The sequence below is a fragment of the Bubalus bubalis genome, chromosome 6 (genome assembly GCF_019923935.1).
Source record: "Bubalus bubalis isolate 160015118507 breed Murrah chromosome 6, NDDB_SH_1, whole genome shotgun sequence".
NCBI classification, from domain to species: domain Eukaryota; kingdom Metazoa; phylum Chordata; class Mammalia; order Artiodactyla; family Bovidae; genus Bubalus; species Bubalus bubalis.
Genome location: NC_059162.1, coordinates 80,190,065 through 80,209,645, shown reverse-complemented (window position 1 = coordinate 80,209,645; position 19,581 = coordinate 80,190,065). Strand labels below are relative to the sequence as shown.

The window sequence follows — 19,581 nt, the reverse complement described above, 5'->3', positions numbered from 1 at the left end:
GATCATCAGACAGATAGACCCATCAATGAGAGATATGCCTTCCTTGTAAGTTTTTGAGAAAATTATACTACAGATGATTACATAATCTAAGCTTATGTACAGATATTATATACAACAAATTCTCTTTAGGTTTCTATAGAATCTGACTAATGGATAGTGAAATTCATTTAGATTTTCTTAAAAGGAATAAAGAATATGTTTGTCTTATATTAAGCTAAATCATAAAACAATAGCTAAAAAATTATCTGAAAGCAGAAAACTATAATTAAAATACAAAAATACTGCTCCAAATAGAGCTGGGATTCCACTGAAATAGTCACCAACATTTATTTTCATATTACACCTTCTTTAGTGGGGAGATGATGAGGTTTCAAAATTATATAGTTTGTTGTAATGCAAATGTTTTAGCTTAGGGTGGGATCTTTCCAAGTTCAAAGAGTTTGTGGTAACAAGGCAATATCCTGTTGAAGCGCAATGTGAGGTACAAAGTCAAGCTGCCGAAAATGAGGCAGCCATGAACTTCCTGGCAGCTAACGGGAACGTGTGTGTGTATCCAACTCTGTGAGACCCCATGGTCTGTTGCCCACAAGATTCCTCTGTCCATGGGATGCTCCAGGCATGAATGCTGGAGCGGGTTGCCATTTCATTCTCCAGGGATTCTTCTCAACCCAGGGATCAAACTTGGGTCTCCTACATTGCCTGCACTGGCGATGGGGTTTGGGGTGTGTCTTTACCACTAGCACCACCTGGGAATTCCCAACAGAAATGGGGCGCTGTGAAAGACAGCTTTTCATCATGAGGCATTCACATGACCAACCAAGAGGATTCTAGTGCTAACAAGACGAGTCATTATGTATGTAACTTTGAGTTCACTTGTCTTTTTTGGACATCAGTTTCCCCCTAAAAAACAGGAAGAGCTGAATCAGGCAAACTCAAGTCCCTTCCCAGTCCCATATTCTATCATTCTAGAATCCGAGTCTAAAAACCTAGAGGGAAAGAACTAGAACTGAGTGACAAGCCTCCTTCCCAGACTCCGAGCTACAAATACATGCTTCAATGTTGGGTTGCAGAGCCAACCCCCAGGCCACAGAAACAAGATTACACTCTGAAAAATAAATCCAAATTTAGCCCGAAGGCTCAGCTGGGTGGGACGAACATTTCCCTAAACCTGGGGCATGAAATCTCTCATGACACACACCTCTCAAGGTCAGACCGAGGGTGAGTGAGGAGGGAGGAGAAAAGTCAGCCCAGGATGCTTATCAAAGAACGTACATCTGGTTCAGCTTCCGCTGAGAAAAACACCCAGCCACTGCAGAATGGTAATAACTCTACTGACCCCTCAGTGGAAATAGCAGTAAAGGGACTGTGGAGAGCCTCTGAGATCCCCAGGCTGTTCTACATGACCCTGCATTCCAGTAGCACCTGAGCCAACTCACTGACTTAATCCCCTCTAGGTATGTTAAGATTCTTTTCCAAAAGGATTCACCCTATTTATCAGCTTCTCTGCTAAATACATTGTGAACCTGTGGTTAACTGGTGGTAAGTGAACAGTTGCTAAGTTGTGTCTGATTCTTGTGACCCCATGGACTACAGCCCTCCAGGTTCCTCTGTCCATGGGATTCTCCAAGCAAGCATACTGGAGTGGGTTGCCATTTCCTTCTCCAGACAATCTTCCCAACCCAGGAATCGAACTCCTGCATTGCAGGCAGATTCTTTACCGACTGAGCTAAAGGGAAGCTTGTGGTTAACTAGTATCTCATAAACATACTTACAATTCAACATACAGATCAAACATGCTTATAAACTCAAGAGATTATAGTGATGAAGTACTGACTATGCCACCTTAGGAGACTATGTGACACTTAACAAAGTCTACAATATGGGAGGAAAGATAAAATATTCACTAAAAGAAAAATTATAGCCCCACTAGACCAAAGTCCTCAGGCAGTGGATTGAAACACCCACCTCTTTAGAACAAGACCAAGCCAGGATTTCTAGGTTTCCACTTTAGCAGTGTTTCTCAAGCTCTCTAGTAAGAAACATCTTATTATACAATGAGCTAATACATACGGATTATATATTAAGAAACATTTTATTATACCATGACCTAGAACATACAGATTAATCTCAAACTACAGATCTAAAAACAATATTCTTAGGTTATGTATATATGCTGATATTATCTATTCTCATCCATCTCTCTCTCTAAAAAAAATTCTGGTCATAACTCTCTAAATTAAACTCATAACCATAATCCGCTGAATGAAAAACTCTGCTGTAAGGTACTAATTCTATTCAAAATACCCTGTGCTTTTTAATGATTTCTTTTCTAAAATGCAGCAGAGGAAGGGGATCAAACTCATCTTGAATTGTTTTCCAAATACTGAAGAAGTCCTTTCTCACAGCAAGCATATACAAAACTTACAGATTACAAAAATGACTACAGCGCATCCTGGTAAGCGACTCAGCCTCCGGGCTAACCGCCGGGCGCCACTGCACACGGGGGCCGGGCAGGCACCGTACCTCATCCGGTAGTGCAGCCGGAGCGACGTTTTGTCGTCGACGGTGATGGTGCGATTCGGAGCATACCAGAGCTTGGTGTTCTCGTCATACAGGGCAAAGAGGTTGTGACACAGAGGAGAGATACCTGGGGAAAAGTAAAGAATGGATCAGAAAATTAAAGACAGATAGATCTGGCCATCTTTTTCCAAAGCACCACATATGCAAAGACCAGCAATTCTCTCATTCAAAAAGAATCCAGGTCATATTTGCTAAATACAACTTGAACCACGCACAATCAGGCAGTTTTAAACATAATAATAAAAAATTGTGGCTCCCCAGGAATATGGAGTATAGAGCCTGGCAAACCAGGTAAAAAACCATTTAAAAATAAAAATCTAATAATATTTCTCATTACAGTGTCTGTGGCAGTCTTACCAAATTCTGCTTCAAAGAAAAAAAGGCCATCTGAGAGAGTCCCAGACTCCACCTGTTTTTCACCTTGCTAATCACAGTGAGAAGCACTCTTAGAATTTGAGAAATCCTTGATCTATCTCCTACAGAGTGTTTAAGCAGTTCTAACATACTCTGATTACACATTAAACATGCAAATACGTTCCTGGCAGTAGCGTGTGAAATGTGTGTTGGAATAAATAACCAAAGTGATTAAAATCTATTACCATTAATGGTAAATACACTTGTAAAGTACTCTGTATAGTTACTGAAGTATTTTTTACTAGTAGCCAACTAGCAAGAGCATAACTGTTGACCACAGGTGACCTTGCCTCCCTACAAGTGCTCCCTTGCCTCCCTATTCAACTAACCACCTCCTTTGATATAAGGATGTTAGAAGAGATTAGGGAGATGATGAAGCCAGGAAAGTACCTTTCCACTCAACTTCTGAGCCCATGATTAAAATTACACACACCTGTAATCTAAAAGTGTGGGAGAAGGTAGGAGACTGATTACAAATAATCAATTATTGTTGATATTTTCATGTGTGGTCAGGCCTCAAACAAAGATACAATGAACTTGTATGGCAAACAAAAAAAAGGAGGGCGGGGGGAGGACATGAGATAGCTGGCACTTGATTCCCAACGCAGATGCGTGGAGAGAGATGGACACTGACGGGGGCCCCCACGGACCCTGCCCAGCTAGGCAGGGACTCTCTCCTATGCATACACTAAGTAGTTACAGGTTTCTTGGCTTCTTCATGCTTCTGCTGAATACCTCAACTTCTGTTTCTCAAGTTATTTGGGAGTTATTTCTTCAGAGTTACACTACTCCATGTAGCAGAGAAGATGGAGCTAAACTTCAAAGAGCATTTTCCATTGGAAACTATGGTAAATGGCTTTTGGATCCAGTATTACTAGGACTATATTTCAGGTAAACAACGGATTTTCATTCATAAACTGGTCTGGTCTGGAAACCTAGCTTTTCTTTATAGATATCCATATTTGAATATGAAACATGTATTTGAAGCATAATTTATCTGTAATCAAATAGATAAGTCTACAATTCTATCCCAGGTCTGATTCAGACAATATCACTACTTAAAAAAAGAAGATCAAAGATACCTATATAGTACCAACATTTACTGAGGACTTAGTATCAGGCATCAGGCTAGCATACTCTACATCTACTACCTTTTAATTCTCCTAATACCTCTTGTGGTTAAGTATTATTTCTGCCATTTTACAAAGAAACTCTGAGATTTAGTCTGATTCAAGGTTGTTCAACTAGTAAAATGCAAGACTGGCATTCAAACCCAGACAGAGCTACCGAGGGAGGTAAAATCATGAGAGATAAAAGAACAAAAATCTATCCTATCTATATTGGTAAAACGGAGATGGCAATGGCACCCCACTCCAGTACTCTTGCCTAGAAAATCCCATGGACGGAGGAGCCTGGAAGGCTGCAGTCCATGGGGTTGCTGAGGGTCGGACACGACTGAGCGACTTCACTTTCACTTTTCACTTTCATGCATTGGAGAAGGAAATGGCAACCCACTCCAGTGTTCTTGCCTGGAGAATCCCAGGGACGGGGGAGCTTGGTGGGCTGCCGTCTATGGGGTTGCATAGAGTTGGACACAACTAAAGCGACTTAGCGGCAGCAGCATATTGGTTAAAAAATGAGAATACTGCCCCCAAAACATCATGTACCATAATAATAATAAAAGCTACAAGAATCTGTGGTATTTCATATTCATATATTAATTTCTGCAACAATCCCGAGTTGGTTACAAAAGCTAATAATCATCCTCTACAGCTGTTAAGTCACCTCAGTTGTGTCCGACTCTGTGCGATCCCATAGACGGCAGCCCACCAGGTTCCCCCGTCCCTGGGATTCTCCAGGCAAGAACACTGGAGTGGGCTGCCATTTCCTTCTCCAATGCATGAAAGTGAAAAGTGAAAGTGAAGTCGCTCAGTCGTGTCCGACTCTTAGCGACCCCATGGACTGCAGCCCACCAGGCTCCTCCGTCCATGGGATTTTCCAGGCAAGAGTACTGGAGTGGGGTGCCATCGCCTTCTCCGCATCCTCTACAGACTGGGCTTAAAAACTGATGCCCCAAACTGACCCTGAGCTCAGAGTAACAGGATATAGGGGCTGAGTCTGTCTTCAGATTCACAGGCTCTCCCTCTTACCTCTTGTAACAGCAATTCCTCAACTTCTCACTAACTGCAGCCTGACAATTCTGCACAAACGATCCTTGCTAACAAACTAAGGTTTATAGCTACTATGCTAATGGCAAGACACTTGGCTAAGAGAATAAACACCATAAACCAAATCTTAAGAGAAAGGGGAAAAAATGTTTTTAAAAATGTCTTAGAACCACCAATTTACATCTAGTTGTTTGGCTATTAATAATTACAAATACTTTTAAAGCTGCTGTCACACCAACCTCTCCCTTTTTATTTGAACTCTGGTATTTAAAGAATTTTAAGCAGAAAGACAGATCAGAAAGAAAATGGGTTTTCTAGACAAACCTAACTCGGGGCTGGCTCTGAGACAAGATAGCTTATTCTGGCAACAGCCATACAATCCCCCCGCTACCCCCATTGTAATAATCTTCAGAGTTGCTCTGAGGAATAAAGATGATGTAAGTAAAGCAATGGATCAGGCTACCTGCCATCATAGCTAGTGAATCTACCATGATGAAATGAGTTGATTTTTAAAAAACAGCTTTACTGAAATTTGCATACCAAAAAGTTCACCCATTTTAAGTGTATAATTCAATGAATTTTCATATATTTACAAAGCTGTACAACCATCACCAAGCTCCAAGTGGATTAGACCTTTCAGTTTCTATCAATTAACTTTACCTGTCATTTAAAAGCAGGTAGGCAAAAACTGCCAATGACCCCAAGTTTAAATAATGAAAAGGGCTTTATTTTGTTAGTTTGGCTTCCCACCTTCTGAGGGCAATGGGCTAACTTTAGTAAGACAAGCCTCACTTTAAAAAAAAAAAAAATATATATATATATATAAAAGGATTGTGTTGTTCACCGCTTCACTGTCCTTCCTTTTCACAACTTGGCAAGCTGACCAAGCCACAAAGTGACACTTAACTTCTCACTTCAATTTAGCATCACGATACTGCTGGGGCAGGGAGGTGGGTGTCAGGCACAAAAGAGGCAGGCCATGGCAGCGCATAAGGACTGTTCACATTTTTCAGAAGTTTTAAATTATTAACATACTGAGGGATGGTACTTATTGAGCTTGTAACTTTGTGCTTTATTCATTTAGTGCTGACATTATTCCAATTTCATAGATACAGGGAAAATTAGAAAACTATGCATCATCTTCTCAGACCCCATTAGTGACAGAGAAGGAATAAGTCACGTTGCAGTGAAGACAGTAAAAAGTGAAATTCTCAGAACTAAATTCACCGGCCTAAGGTTGAATGTCAGTCAGTGATTGAGGCTGGGCAGAACAGCTGAGCCCCAGAGCCCACCCCTCTTTCCCCCCAGTGGAGCTGCCAGGGGCAGAGACCAGGCCCTGCTAGGGCCCTGGGCAGCTGCTGGTACTCACAGCACTCCTGCGCCGCCCGGATGCACAGCTCCTCCGCCGTGTACTCTCCACCGCCCAGCCGGAGAGGCTCCCTATCCGACAGGTAGAAGAGCACCTCCACCCCCGGCTCAGGGGCCTCCAGATTCATCTCCGCCTTCTTGGAGCTCCTCATTTTAGCACAGAAAGCCATGGCACTGCAGTCCTCTTTTATATTTAGATACTGGAGTGGAAGGAAAATGAGATTACATGGTCATTCTAGGTGCTAAAAGTTGGTCAAAGAGTGTTTTGAAGGGAAGCAAGTAGAAAGATATGGTATTAGATAAGGACCTCCCTCCTGCTCCTTCCCTCCCTGAAAATCAAATGCATGGGAGCTTACAGCAGGAGCAACCATGGAAGGTAATCAATTATGCACTCTAATGAATAAATTATTGTAATACCATATTCTCAAAAATCAGAGTGATTTAGACATGACCTAAATTTATATTCTCTATTTCCACATAAGTTACAGCTGAAAAATGTGTCTCATTCTGGAACCACTGATGTTAATGTTACTAATATTCCTGCTACCACTAGACCTACTGGCACAAATTATACTGCCTTTTAATTTTATGTCTATCTCCCAGTAAATGACAAGCTCAGTAAGGGCATTAACTATCCTTACTTATCTTCATGCCCCTAGAATCTACCTCGGGGCTGGCTCTGAGACAGTACACACAAAAGGACTACGGACTCGTGTTCATAAACTACATGGACAGGTCATGAGAATTAATGAGTGCAGCCAGGCCCCTTCACCCCACAGACGGGGAGGTCAATGGGCTGCACTCTGTGGCACCAGAATGTGAGCGAGAAGCCTTGCTTTCAAAGGTCAGAACCCACGGGTGAGAAGTTTGCAAATAAGTTACTCACCTGAGGCCCCTTAGTGGGGACAGAAACTAGAATCAAAGAGCCAACCTCAGCAACTTAACCTTGGATGCAGAGAGAAAAGAGAGGGAAACTAGAGAAAGCCTTATGTGTTCCTTCTCCCCCTCACCCCAACACCAAAGGCCTCAAACTAACTTCTCTGACCCCAGGTTCCTACTTTCCTCCTGCCTACCAAGCCAACCTTCACTTTGCCCCCAAAGCACACATCAGACCCTCTAAAGACTCCCCATTAATCTAGAGACCAACTCTAAGCTCCTATAGGGGCCTTCCCTCACCTGGCCAGCTAGCTTCACAGGACTCATCTCACATCACCCTCAGTCTCTTACTTCAGGCTTGAAATCCACAAAGCTGCCATCTTCCTATTACCTACCCCCTAGTCCACCCACCACCAATGTAATTTTTCTCCTTTTTCCTGCCTTTGCTCAGGCTGATCCTCCACCAGGAGTACCTTCGCACCTTATCCCTTTCATGGCAAACTTCAATTTTCTTTAGAACTCAGCTTGGATATTACCTCCTGCAGGAGGCCTCCACTGAACCTCCATCCCACCTCCCCATCTCCTGAGTTAGATGCTCTCTCTCAAACTCACCACACTACACTGAGCACACTGAATTACTAACCTCTTATTCAAATGTCTGTCTCTCTCTCACTTCCACGTGCTATGAGGTCCTTAAGGACAAGGTCCATGTCGCCCATCTCTGTATCACCAGTGCCTAGTACAGAGCTTGCAGAATGGCCCAAAACAAGTTACAGAAAGAGGGCCACTGGCAATTCTTTTCATCAAATTTCTGTGCTTAGTCTATTAGCTGCCCTGGTGAAGAGATACTTACAGGAAGGACACAAACCAGGTACTCCTCAATGCCACAAACTAAGAGGCATTTGGTTTTACTTGTTTAATCACCAAAGTAAATCTGAAGATCAAATTTTTTCAAAGACCAGGCAGAAAGATAAGCTTGTACTCATCTTAAGGTTCAGATCAACTATCAAACAAGAAAGTTTTAAAACCCAGCACTGGGCTTCCAACTCTACCCTCCAATGAAAAATAAGAGATGAAAAAACAGTAGCTCAAGGCTGCTTCATAACATAAAAAAAACCTTTCTCTTTAAGATTCTGAACAAACAAAGCAGGGGAAGCATTCAAAGATGGTGTTATACCCTTTTACTGTAAAAATATAATCAGGCAATTCATAATTATATATGTAGAAGATGTGGGACCATCTGAAATAGAAAAAGAAAATATAATGTCCAACAAGAGAGGGCTCGGTAAACAAAATTAAGAGTATCAACACAAAGGAATACTATGAGGCTGTTCAGTTCAGGTCAGTTCAGTCACTCAGTTGTGTCTGACTCTTTCGACCCCATGGACTGCAGCATGCCAGGCCTCTCTGTTCATCACCAACTCACGGAATTTACTCAAACTCATGTCCATTGAGTCGGTGATGCCATCCAACCATCTCATCATCTGTCATCCCCTTCTCCTCCCGCCTTCAATCTTTCCCGGCATGAGGGTCGTTTCAAATGAGTCAGCTCTTCGCATCAGGTGGCCCAAGTATTGCAGTTTCAGCTTCAACATCAGTCCTTCCAATGAATATTCAGGACTGATCTCCCTTAGGATGGACTGGTTGGATCTCCTTGCAGTCCAAGGGACCCTCAAGAGTCTTCTCCAATACCACAGTTCAAAAGCATCAATTCTTCGGTGCTCAGCTTTCTTTATAGTCCAACTCTCACATCCATACATGACTACTAGAAAAACCATAGCCTTAACTAGGTGGACCTTTGTTGGCAAAGTAATGTCTCTGCTTTTAATATGCTGTCTAGGTTGATCATAACTTTCCTCCCAAGGAGTTAAGCGTTAATTTCATGGCTGCAGTCACCATCTGCAGTGATTTTGGAGCCCAAAAAAATAAAGTCAGCCACTGTTTATCCATCTACTTGCCATGAAGTGATGGGACCAGATGCCATGCTCTTCCTTTTCTGAATGTTGAGCTTTAGGCCAACTTTTCACTCTCCTCTTTCACTTTCATCAAGAGGCTCTTTAGTTCCCCCTTCACTTTCTGCCATAAGGGTGGTTTCATTTGCATATCTGAGGTTATTGATATTTCTCCCGGCAATCTTGATTCCAGCTTGTGCTTCATCCAGCCCTGTGTTTCTCATGATGTACTCTGCATTTAAGTTAAATAAGCAGGATGACAATATACAGCCTTGGCATACTCCTTTTCCTATTTGGAACCAGTCTGTTGTTCCATGTCCATTTCTAACTGTTGCTTCCTGACCTGCATATAGGTTTATCAAGAGCAGGTCAGGTGGTCTGGTATTCCCATCACTTTCAGAATTTTCCACATTTTATTGTGATCCACACAGTCAAAGGCTTTGGCATAGTCAATAAAGCAGAAATAGATGTTTTTCTGGAACTCTCTTCCTTTTTCGATGATCCAGCGGATGTTGGCAATTTGACCTCTGGTTCCTCTGCCTTTTCTAAAACCAGCTTGAACATCTGGAAGTTCATGGTTCATGTATTGCTGAAGTCGGGCTTGGAGAATTTTGAGCATTACTTTACTAGTGTGTGAGATGAGTGCAATTGTGCGGTAGTTTGAGCATTCTTTGGCATTGCCTTTCTTTGGAATTGGAATGAAAACTGAACTTTTCCAGTCCTGTGGCCACTGCTGAGTTTTCCAAATTTGCTGACATATTGAGTACAGCACTTTCACAGCATCATCTTTTAGGATTTGAAATAACTCAACTGGAATTCCATCACCTCCACTAGCTTTGTTCGTAGTGATGTTTCCTAAGGTTCACTTGACTTCACATTCCAGGATGTCTGGCTCTAGGGGAGTGATCACACAATCGTGATTAACTGAGTCGTGAAGATCTTTTTTTGTACAGTTCTTCTGTGTTTTCTTGCCACCTCTTCTTAATATCTCTGCTTCTGTTAGGTCCATGCCATTTCTGTCTTTTATTAAGCCCATCTTTGCATGAAATGTTCCCTTGGTATCTCTAATTTTCTTGAACAGATCTCTAGTCTTTCCCATTCTATTGTTTTCCTCTATTTCTTTCAACTGATCACTGAGAAAGGCTTTCTTATTTCTCCTTACTATTCTTTGGAACTCTGCATTCAAATGGGTATATCTTTCCTTTTCTCCTTTGCTTTTTGCTTCTCTTCTTTTCACAGCTATCTGCAAGGCCTCCTCAGACAGCTGTTTTGCTTTTTTGCATTTTTTTCTCTTGGGGATGGTCTTGCTGCCTGTTTCCTCGTCTCCCTGTCTCTTACAATGTCACAAAACTCATTCCATAGTTCATCAGGCGCTCTATCAGATCTAGTCCCTTAAATCTATTTCTCGCTTCCACTGTATAATCGTAAGGGATATGACTTAGGTCATACCTGAATGGTCTATGGTTTTCCCTACTTTCTTCCATTTAAGTCTGAATTTGGCAATCAGGAGTTCATGATCTGAGCCACAGTCAGCTCCCGGTCTTGTTTTTGCTGACTGTATAGAACTTCTCCATCTTTGGCTGCAAAGAATATAATCAATCTGATTTCAATGATGACCATCTGGTGATGTCCACGTGCAGAGTCTTCTCTTGTGTTGCTGGAAGAGGGTATTTGCTATGACCCGTGTGTTCTCTTGGCAAAACTCTGTTAGCCTTTGCCCTGATTCATTCTGTACTCCAAGGCCAAATTTGCCTGTTACTCTAGGTGTTTCTTGACTTCCTACTTTTGCATTCCAGTCCCCTATAATGAAAAGGACATCTTTTTTTGAATGTTAATTCTAGAAGGTCTTGTAGGTCTTCATAGAACTGTTCAACTTCAGCTTCTTCAGCATTACTGGTTGGGGCATAGACTTGGATTACCGTGATATTGAATGGTTTGCCTTGGAAACGAACAGAGATCATTCTGTTGTTTTTGAGATTGCATCCAAGTACTGCATTTCAGACTCTCTTGTTGACTATGATGGTTACTCCATTTCTTCTAAGGGATTCTTGCCCACAGTAGTAGATATAATGGTCATCTGAGTTAAAGTCACCCATTCCAGTCCATTTTAGCTTGCTGATTCCTAAAATGTTGACGTTCACTCTTGCCATCTCCTGTTTGACCACTTCCAATTTGCCTAGATTCATGGACCTAACATTCCAGGTTTTATGCAATATTGCTCTTTACAGCATTGGACCTTGCTTCCATCACCAGTCATATCCAGAACTGGGTGTTGTTTTTGCTTTGGCTCCATCTCTTCATTCTTTCTGGAGTTGCTTCTCCACTGATCTCCAGTAGCATATTGGGCACTTACCGACCTGTGGAGTTCACCTTTCAGTGTCCTATCTTTTTGTCTTTTCATACTGTTCATGGGGTTCTCAAGGCAAGAATACTGAAGTGGTCTGCCGTTCCCTTCTCCAGTGGACCACATTTTGTCAGAGCTCTCCACCATGACCTTGGGTGTCTTGGATGGCCCTATATGGCACGGCTCATAGTTTCATTAAGTTAGACAAGGCTGTGGTCCATGTGATTAGATGGGTTAGTTTTCTGTGATTGTGGTTTTCATTCTGTCTGCCCTCTGATTGAGAAGGATAAGAGGCTTATGGAAGCTACCTGATGGGAGAGACTGAGGGGGGAACTGGATCTTGTTCTGATGGGCAGGGCCATGCTCAGTAAATCTTTAATCCAATTTTCTGTTGATGGGTGGAGCTGTGTTCCCTTCCTGCTATTTCCCTGGGGTCAAACTATGGTGGAGGTAATGAAGATAATGGTGACCTCCCTCAAAAGAAGCTGTTAAGGTGATATAAACCTATCTGAACCAATGGCTGAAAGATGTCTGTGACACACTGCAAAATGAAAAAAGCATAGTATGTACATTATGACCCTTCTGGTACTGCATATGTACAATCTGGAAAACAGACAACAAATTGCTAACAGTGGTGAACATCTAGGAGGAATTATGAGGGAAGTTTGACTTTATACTTCCCATTCTCCTGTAGTTAAAAAAAAAATCTCTAAAGTAGCACATGCAACATTTGGAATGAAGAGAAATTAAAATAACAATATAGAAAAATAAATGGCTATAGTAAGGTAGTACTACAAGTTTAAGATCAGTTTCATTATTCTTTATAGAGACTACTTTCTGTTTTGTCTTTCTTTTAAATATGCAAATGTACATACCTGCATTTATCCGGCTGTCCAATGTCCCCTAAAATGTAGACTGGATTTTCTTCTCTACTTTCCAAAACCCATTCAGAGCTGAGCTAAAAACAAAGATAAATAAATAAATCAGCTGCAGACGTAACTGCATCAGAAAATAAGAGGACACTTTCACAAAGGAAGCAGCCTAAACCAAAAGCAGGCAGGAAAAAGCATTTCAGAGGAACAAGCTGGGGGAGGGAAAACATTGATGAGGACACAGAGGATAGAGAGGCATCTTAGGGCATAAAAATCAAACAAGACATTATTTTCACTGCTTCAAGAAAGAAGCCAGGGACTTTTGCTTCGTGGCACAGAGTGCCCTTCCATGTGAATGGGACCATGTACCTTTTCTGTCACCAACCTCTCTCTCCCCTGAGGCTGTGAACAACAGTTTAGGATACCCAAAGACATGAACTTTTATTTCCCATTTCCACTTCCTTTAGAATTACCCTCCTCCCAATCCAGTTTACCCATGGCTTCATTTTAATGGTGAAACAGTAGATGGTATGGTGATAGGAGGAGGGCCTGAGAACAAATCTGACCAATGATGCTTTCAATTCACGAAATATTTTTTGAGTCATTTTTATTTGAAAACAGGCAGCAAATAAAGGCCCTCCCAACTTCCCAACCTCACCTCAAAGCCTTAATCATACTAAACAAGAATACCATCTTGGTTCTGTAGAATTAAAGTGCCTGGTCCCATTCTTACCACTAACCACCAAAACCACCACCACACACAGCTCTGTATTGTTTTAACAACTTTCCTTTGTGCTTCTCACAAACTCTTTTTAAGAGTAAGACTAAACTATTTTTCAAGTAAGGAGCAACCACTCTTAATGATTTGAAATGGCTGCCAAATTAATAAAGATTATTGTCTCAGTTTTCTGTTGGCCATTCCACACATTTTAGCAGAATCTAGCTTTAGGAAGAGTGCTGTCCCATGCATTACATGGCAGAAGTGGAGGGGTGCCTGGGGAAAGGGAGATGAGTTACCTCTGAAGCTGCAAGGCCAGCATTCACACAGGACCTTACAGTCGAGGTGGGAGACAGCACAAATGAACACGCAAAAGCAACCTAAAATCAGAACAGGGGGTGTGGCATGATGTCACCTTTATGACCATTGCTAATTCGGTGACTGATACTGGACAGGGCTTCTCTGAGAAGGCTTGGTGCAGTGTGTGTGCAGGCTCCATCGCTCTGTTGTGTCTTTGCAACCCCATGGACTCTTTGTGATCCCATGGACTGCAGCTTGCCAGGCTCCTCTGTCCATGAAAATTTTCAGGCAAGAACACTGGAGTGGGTTGCCATGTCCTACTCCAGGGGATTTTCCCGACCCAGAGTTCACATTCAAGTCTCTTGTGTCTCCTGAATTGGCAGGTAGACTCTTTACCACTGTACCACCTGGGAAGCCCTCTTTCTGCAGTGTATAAGGCAAAACCAATGACAAGAGGCCAGGCAGAGGATACCATACAACTTTTGATGTGATGACTTTGACTTGGCTATTTTGTCATGAACAATTTTTTAAAAATTCAAACAACAAAACACTATACTTTCAGCTTCAAAATTTTATATAACCAATTGACTTAACTAGATAAATAGATACCCTGCCCTGCACCAAAAGAGAAACCTGAAATGAGCTACATGCTAATACCCCGCTTTGGCTCAGAAGCAGGGATTCAAGTCCCATATTTAGGAGACTCATTCAACAATTATTTTTGAGCACTTCTTCATGCCAGAAGCTGAGCTACATCAAAGAGGGTGCAATGAAGAAGAGCAATATGGTCACTGCTCATGTGGACCTTACAGTCCATAGGACTAACAGAATCAAACAAAGATGCACAGAAAGACGTAATTATAAAGAACTTAAAATGCTATGAAGGAAAAAGAGCATATAATGATGAATGTGATCCAGTATGGAACTTAAGAGGGAAGTAACACTGAGCTGAGATGGAAGAGCTATCATGCAAAGTCGGGAGACACCAGTTTGGGTAAAGGTAGAGCATGTGCAAAGACCCTATAGAGGGAAGGAGCCAGTCTGTCTCCCCAGCTGCATAAATAGAAAAAACCCTCCAAAATGCCTTTTGTGTGTGAGTAAAGAACAGCACTAACCCATTCATACCTGCTCACAGCAGAGCATGTCTCAGGCCTTGCTACCTGTTTCTTGTAGCATGCTCCCAAAGATGAACAGAAATCAACAAGACAGGCTCCATGCTTTAAAGCAATAAGAAGCTGGCCCCAAATCAGAAAATGGACACACACTCAGAACCTTTTAGAGCAGGAAGGGACCTGAAGTTCCACCAGGCACAGGCTCTTTCAGAAGGGCTAACATGTAAATCTTTTTAAAACTCACAAAGCATTTTAATATGCACCATCTGGTCACATGTTATTTGAACATGGGAATCATGAGGTTGCTCTGGGCCTCATAGAAGATTGAGGATCAGACTAAATCACCAAGATTCTATCAAAACCCTATCATCAGAAAGGGTTTCATTTTTCCCTTATTCTTTCTCTACTACAAGCAACACTATATTGAAATCACATTGTACCTATTTTCAAGCTGATCTTCAGTATTAACTGGACAGGATAACAAAATGGTATCGATTCGTGATGTTTAGCCTAGAGTTTAAACTCTTGAGAAATCAAGATCAGCAACAGAATTTCTTGACAATAAGTATTTACTATGCTATTTTTATAGGCTGATTCAGTAAGAACAAAAGATAAAAACTTAAAACACACCCATATAGCACTTAAAAGGCACGCTAAGCACTTAAACCTAAGACTGGTGACCCATATGAAATGACGACTCATTTAGAATGACAAGTGTCTTGGTGCTACAGCATTTGACCAATGGCTTCATTCAACTAACATTCCCTTCCAAATAAACTAACCAATGTGCTCTAGCTACTTAACTCTTAGAACAAGCAAGAAAAGAGCAAGATCAATTATAAATACTTTAGATAATTCCAAGAAATCAATTCAAGTTTCTTGCTACAAGATACAAAAAGTAAATCTTTAATGCTAGAAAAACTGACCAGTAGGAATCACTCAATACCCTTTAAAAATAACATGATCCACTGGATTCCATTCCCAACTCAAATGAATACAAAGACGCTCAGAAAATAGGAAGGATAAAAGTGAGTAAACAAAAGCTCTTTGATGATATCAGTGAATTCTTCCACCCTAATCTACCTACAAATTTTAAAAAATTTGAAAGAAAACGCCTTTCTTCCAATGATAAAGGATTACTTTAGTGGTTCAATCTTGCAGATGCTACTGCACATGAAAAAAAAACAGGGAACTTTTGTAAATTCTCAATTTCTGTTTTTTTAACAAAAGACTTTTGCAAGAGACATAAATATCTAATACTTTGTGAATGAGGAGAAAGTAACAGAAACAAAACTCGATTCTGTGAGTCTAAACAGGACTAGCTACAATAAGTGGGATAGTACAACTATTTTTTAAGAAGCAAAATTCCAAAAATCAGTGTCTGAAGATACAGAAAGTCTGTTAAATTTTCAAGGACATCTTTTGAACTACAAGTATCTATTAGAGAACATAAAACTAAATTTTGAACAGTGGAGATGATAGACATGAAGACAGATCATATTAATATTCATAAATATGATGGTAAGAATATGACTGCCTTGGGCCAAAGGCCATGGCCAGGTTCATATGATAAATAGATTGGATGGTGGTTAAAATCGATGACAAATATATATGTATAACTGAATCACTCTGCTGTACAACTGAATCACACTCTTAATCAAATATACTCCAGTATGAAATTTTTTTAAACAATTTTTAAAGAAAGGCTTGTCATTAAACAACGAATAAATGAAAGTAAAATATAAATTTTTTAAAAAATCAATGACACGACTTAAAATATTTTTATTTTTACTAGAGAAACCAACACAACTACAGTGAGTTACTTTATGGATGCCTTAAAGTAATCAAAGCTTTTGATTTCTGAAGTAGAAAATACAAATAAAATGTTGATGAATTAAGATATAAATCCAGAAAAATTGAAAAGGAAAATTTACAATTTAGAAAATGTCCTGAAATTAGCTGCTTAATAAATTAAGAAATGTTAAAACTGAAGATCTTAAACGTTAACTATCTCAGCAGGCACCAGGATTAAGGCTGGTAGGGAAGCCTGATGCGACAGTATAGGCTCCAAGAGGGCAGGGGCTTTTGTCACTTTTGTTCCATGCTTTATAGTATTAGGTAATCAAGAAGAAGTTAAATGGTTAAACGAAAGATGAACGTAACAAAGCAAGCAACATTACCCAATGGAAATATCACTGTAATTCAGGGTGTGGTTTTATTGCCTCTATATGCATCTAGCAAGTGGACCTTGAGAAGTCATTTTAATCTGACCCATCCATGAACCTGAGAAGAAGCATCTTGTCCGACAGATCAGAAAGATCTTTCAAAAAAATTTTCCTGAAGCTCCTACAATGCCTTTGTCAAGTGAGGCTACAGAAAGATGTTAGTGCTAAAGAGATACAATGCAGGCTTTAAGGCAGAGGACTGAAGTGGGCTGTCAAGTTGCTTAGAAGAACAAAGAATAAATAAATACAGATTCTGAGCAAAAGCCTGGTCACAAACCAAAGCCCCATTTCATAAGCCTCAGATGACACAGATGAGCAGTTAAAAGTCTGAGCTGGAGTCCTAAGGACCCCAGTTTGAATCCTGCCTTCCCCACTGACTAGCTATTATAATCTTAGGCAAGTTACTTAACATCTCAAACCTCAGTGTTCTCAGCTGTAATTGGAAGGATAAAAAACAAAAGAGCATTTATCTCCTAAAGCTGTTAAGAGTTAACTTAGTTAATGCATATAAAGCACCTAACACAGAGTGCAGCAGGCAGTAAGCATTCCTACTTTGCTTGCAATTTCTGTTAAACTGATTACAGCTCGATGAATGCAGTTCCAGTCAAGGAGAGGGAACTCCAGTACATACCAAGCATCTGCAACATCTCATGCATGAAGCAGGCGTGTGTACTTCATTCTCATAAAAAGCACAAGTTTTAGGCCAATCAGTGGAGGTGTCAGATGTCAAACATGTGACCAATGCCAAAGACCCAGTTCTTTCCACAGGGCATAGAAACTGCTTTTAAGCGCCCTCCCATCACCAACACTACTGTCTCCTCTGGCTTCTTAGCACTTTCCATAGTCTAACATTCATCTAGGAGACTGATCTCACTCCAGGCCACTCCCTCCAGACACTGAAAGGACTGTCATTCTAACTTATGGGTGCCGGGGGAAGGGATAGTTGGGGAATTTGGAATGGACATGTACACACTGCTGTGTTTAAAATGGATAACCGACAGGGCATAGCACAGGGAACTCCGCTCCATGTTATGCAGTGGCCGGGATGGGAGGGGAGTTTGTAGGGAGACCATGGTTACACGTGTAGGTATGCTGGGTGCCTTTGCTGTTCACCTGAAACTGTCCCAACACTGTTAATCGCCTATGCTGCTGCTGCTACTGCTAAGTCGCTTCAGTCGTGTCCAACTCTGTGCAACCCCATAGACGGCAGCCCACCAGGCTCCCCCGTCCCTGGGATTCTTCAGGCAAGAATTCTGGAGTGGGTTGCCATTTCCTCCTCCAATGCATGAAAGTGAAAAGTGAAAGGGAAGTTGCTCAGTCGTGTCCAACTTGTAGTGACCCCATGGACAGCAGCCCACCAGGCTCCTCCGTCCACAGGATTTTCCAGGCAAGAGTACTGGAGTGGGGTGCCATTGCGTTCTCCCCCCAATACAAAATTCAAAGAAAGGAAAAAAAAAAAAAAGAACTTTTGTTAAAAAAAAAAAAAAAAATCACTATCACTGAAGGGCCCCAGGCCCTGCCTGCATTCCAGCCCGTAACTAACTGCACTGCTCTGGCACGAGAGTAGGGGTGGAAGGTGTGGGGAGGAAGTTCTGATGGGCCTGAAACAGGCCCACCCCAGTGAGCATGAAAACCTCCTAGAGACCCAACACACACACAAACACTGGGAAAGCGTCTTTCTTCCCTCTCAATCTCATCACTGAGGGCTTTGCACCCACCAGAGCCTTGGCAACGACTGCGTCTGTTGCTCCCAGTGCCCCCTGCTTTGCCGAGTCCCAGAAAACTGTTCTGATGAAGGCATCACAAGATGCTATGCAAAGCTGTTGGATTCCAGCCAAAAAGATGACATAAATACAAAATCTGCTTTTTTTTTCCTGTCAGCAAGTCAGAATTATGGCTTTTCTATATGCCACTCCTGCCACACAGAATAACTCACTTCTAACTATAGCAGCAATTCCAGGAATACCCCAGAACCATAAGTGCTGCTTCATTTACAATAAACTTCTAGGGATGATCAAACAATCAATGCCAGCTCGATGGGCTGGGGCTCTCTGCACTGCTCCCCGTGAGCCTGCTTTCCCTGAGAGACTGCTTCTGATAAAAGGAAATATATTATATACGTGTTTACCTAAAAGCCACACTGTATCAAAATGCTTTGCTATCCCCCTTTTTTCTCCTTTTACCGCTAATGCATCTATAGTGTTACTAAAGAGCACAGAATTTAGAGGTCAAAATATGGTGACAGAAGCGGATTCTCCAAAGATGAAAGTAGGGGGTGGGGGTGGCTTGTCTTCACCTTCTGTGCTTTCTACCATTCATTGCTGAAATACTTATAAAACACCTGTACCTTCACAATAAAACCTTGCAGTTGCCTGGTACTTTATATCTTAAAAAGGGCTTTCACATCTATAACCACATTCAAGTCTCACAACTCCTTATAGATGAGAAGACTCAGCTTCAGACATTCCCACGGTCAAGCGACCAGTGAGTGTCAAGACAGGGCTCAGACACAGTTCTCAGCCTCCAGCTTCACTGCCCTTTCAGTTTGCCACACTCCTTGAGCAAGGTGCAGGCTTTGGGGGAATCTGGCAAGTAGATGGGGAACAGTGGAAACAGTGCCTGACTTTATTTTGGGGGCTCCAAAATCACTGC

General features: G+C 41.6%; 1 protein-coding gene across 3 annotated transcripts in view; it reads right to left on the bottom strand.

Moving 5' to 3' along the window:
- Window positions 1-19,581, bottom strand: part of JAK1 (Janus kinase 1) — a 135,658-nt gene that overhangs the window by 43,005 nt on the left and 73,072 nt on the right. For all 3 annotated transcript variants that reach the window (XM_006058920.4, XM_006058921.4, XM_025288539.3), the window contains exons 2-4: window positions 12,578-12,660; window positions 6,532-6,730; window positions 2,524-2,647 (exon numbers count right to left, since the gene is read on the bottom strand). In XM_006058920.4, coding sequence (XP_006058982.1) covers window positions 2,524-2,647; window positions 6,532-6,730; window positions 12,578-12,583 — 329 coding nt within the window. In that variant the 5' untranslated portion in view covers window positions 12,584-12,660. The remainder of the gene's footprint in view (window positions 1-2,523; window positions 2,648-6,531; window positions 6,731-12,577; window positions 12,661-19,581) is intronic.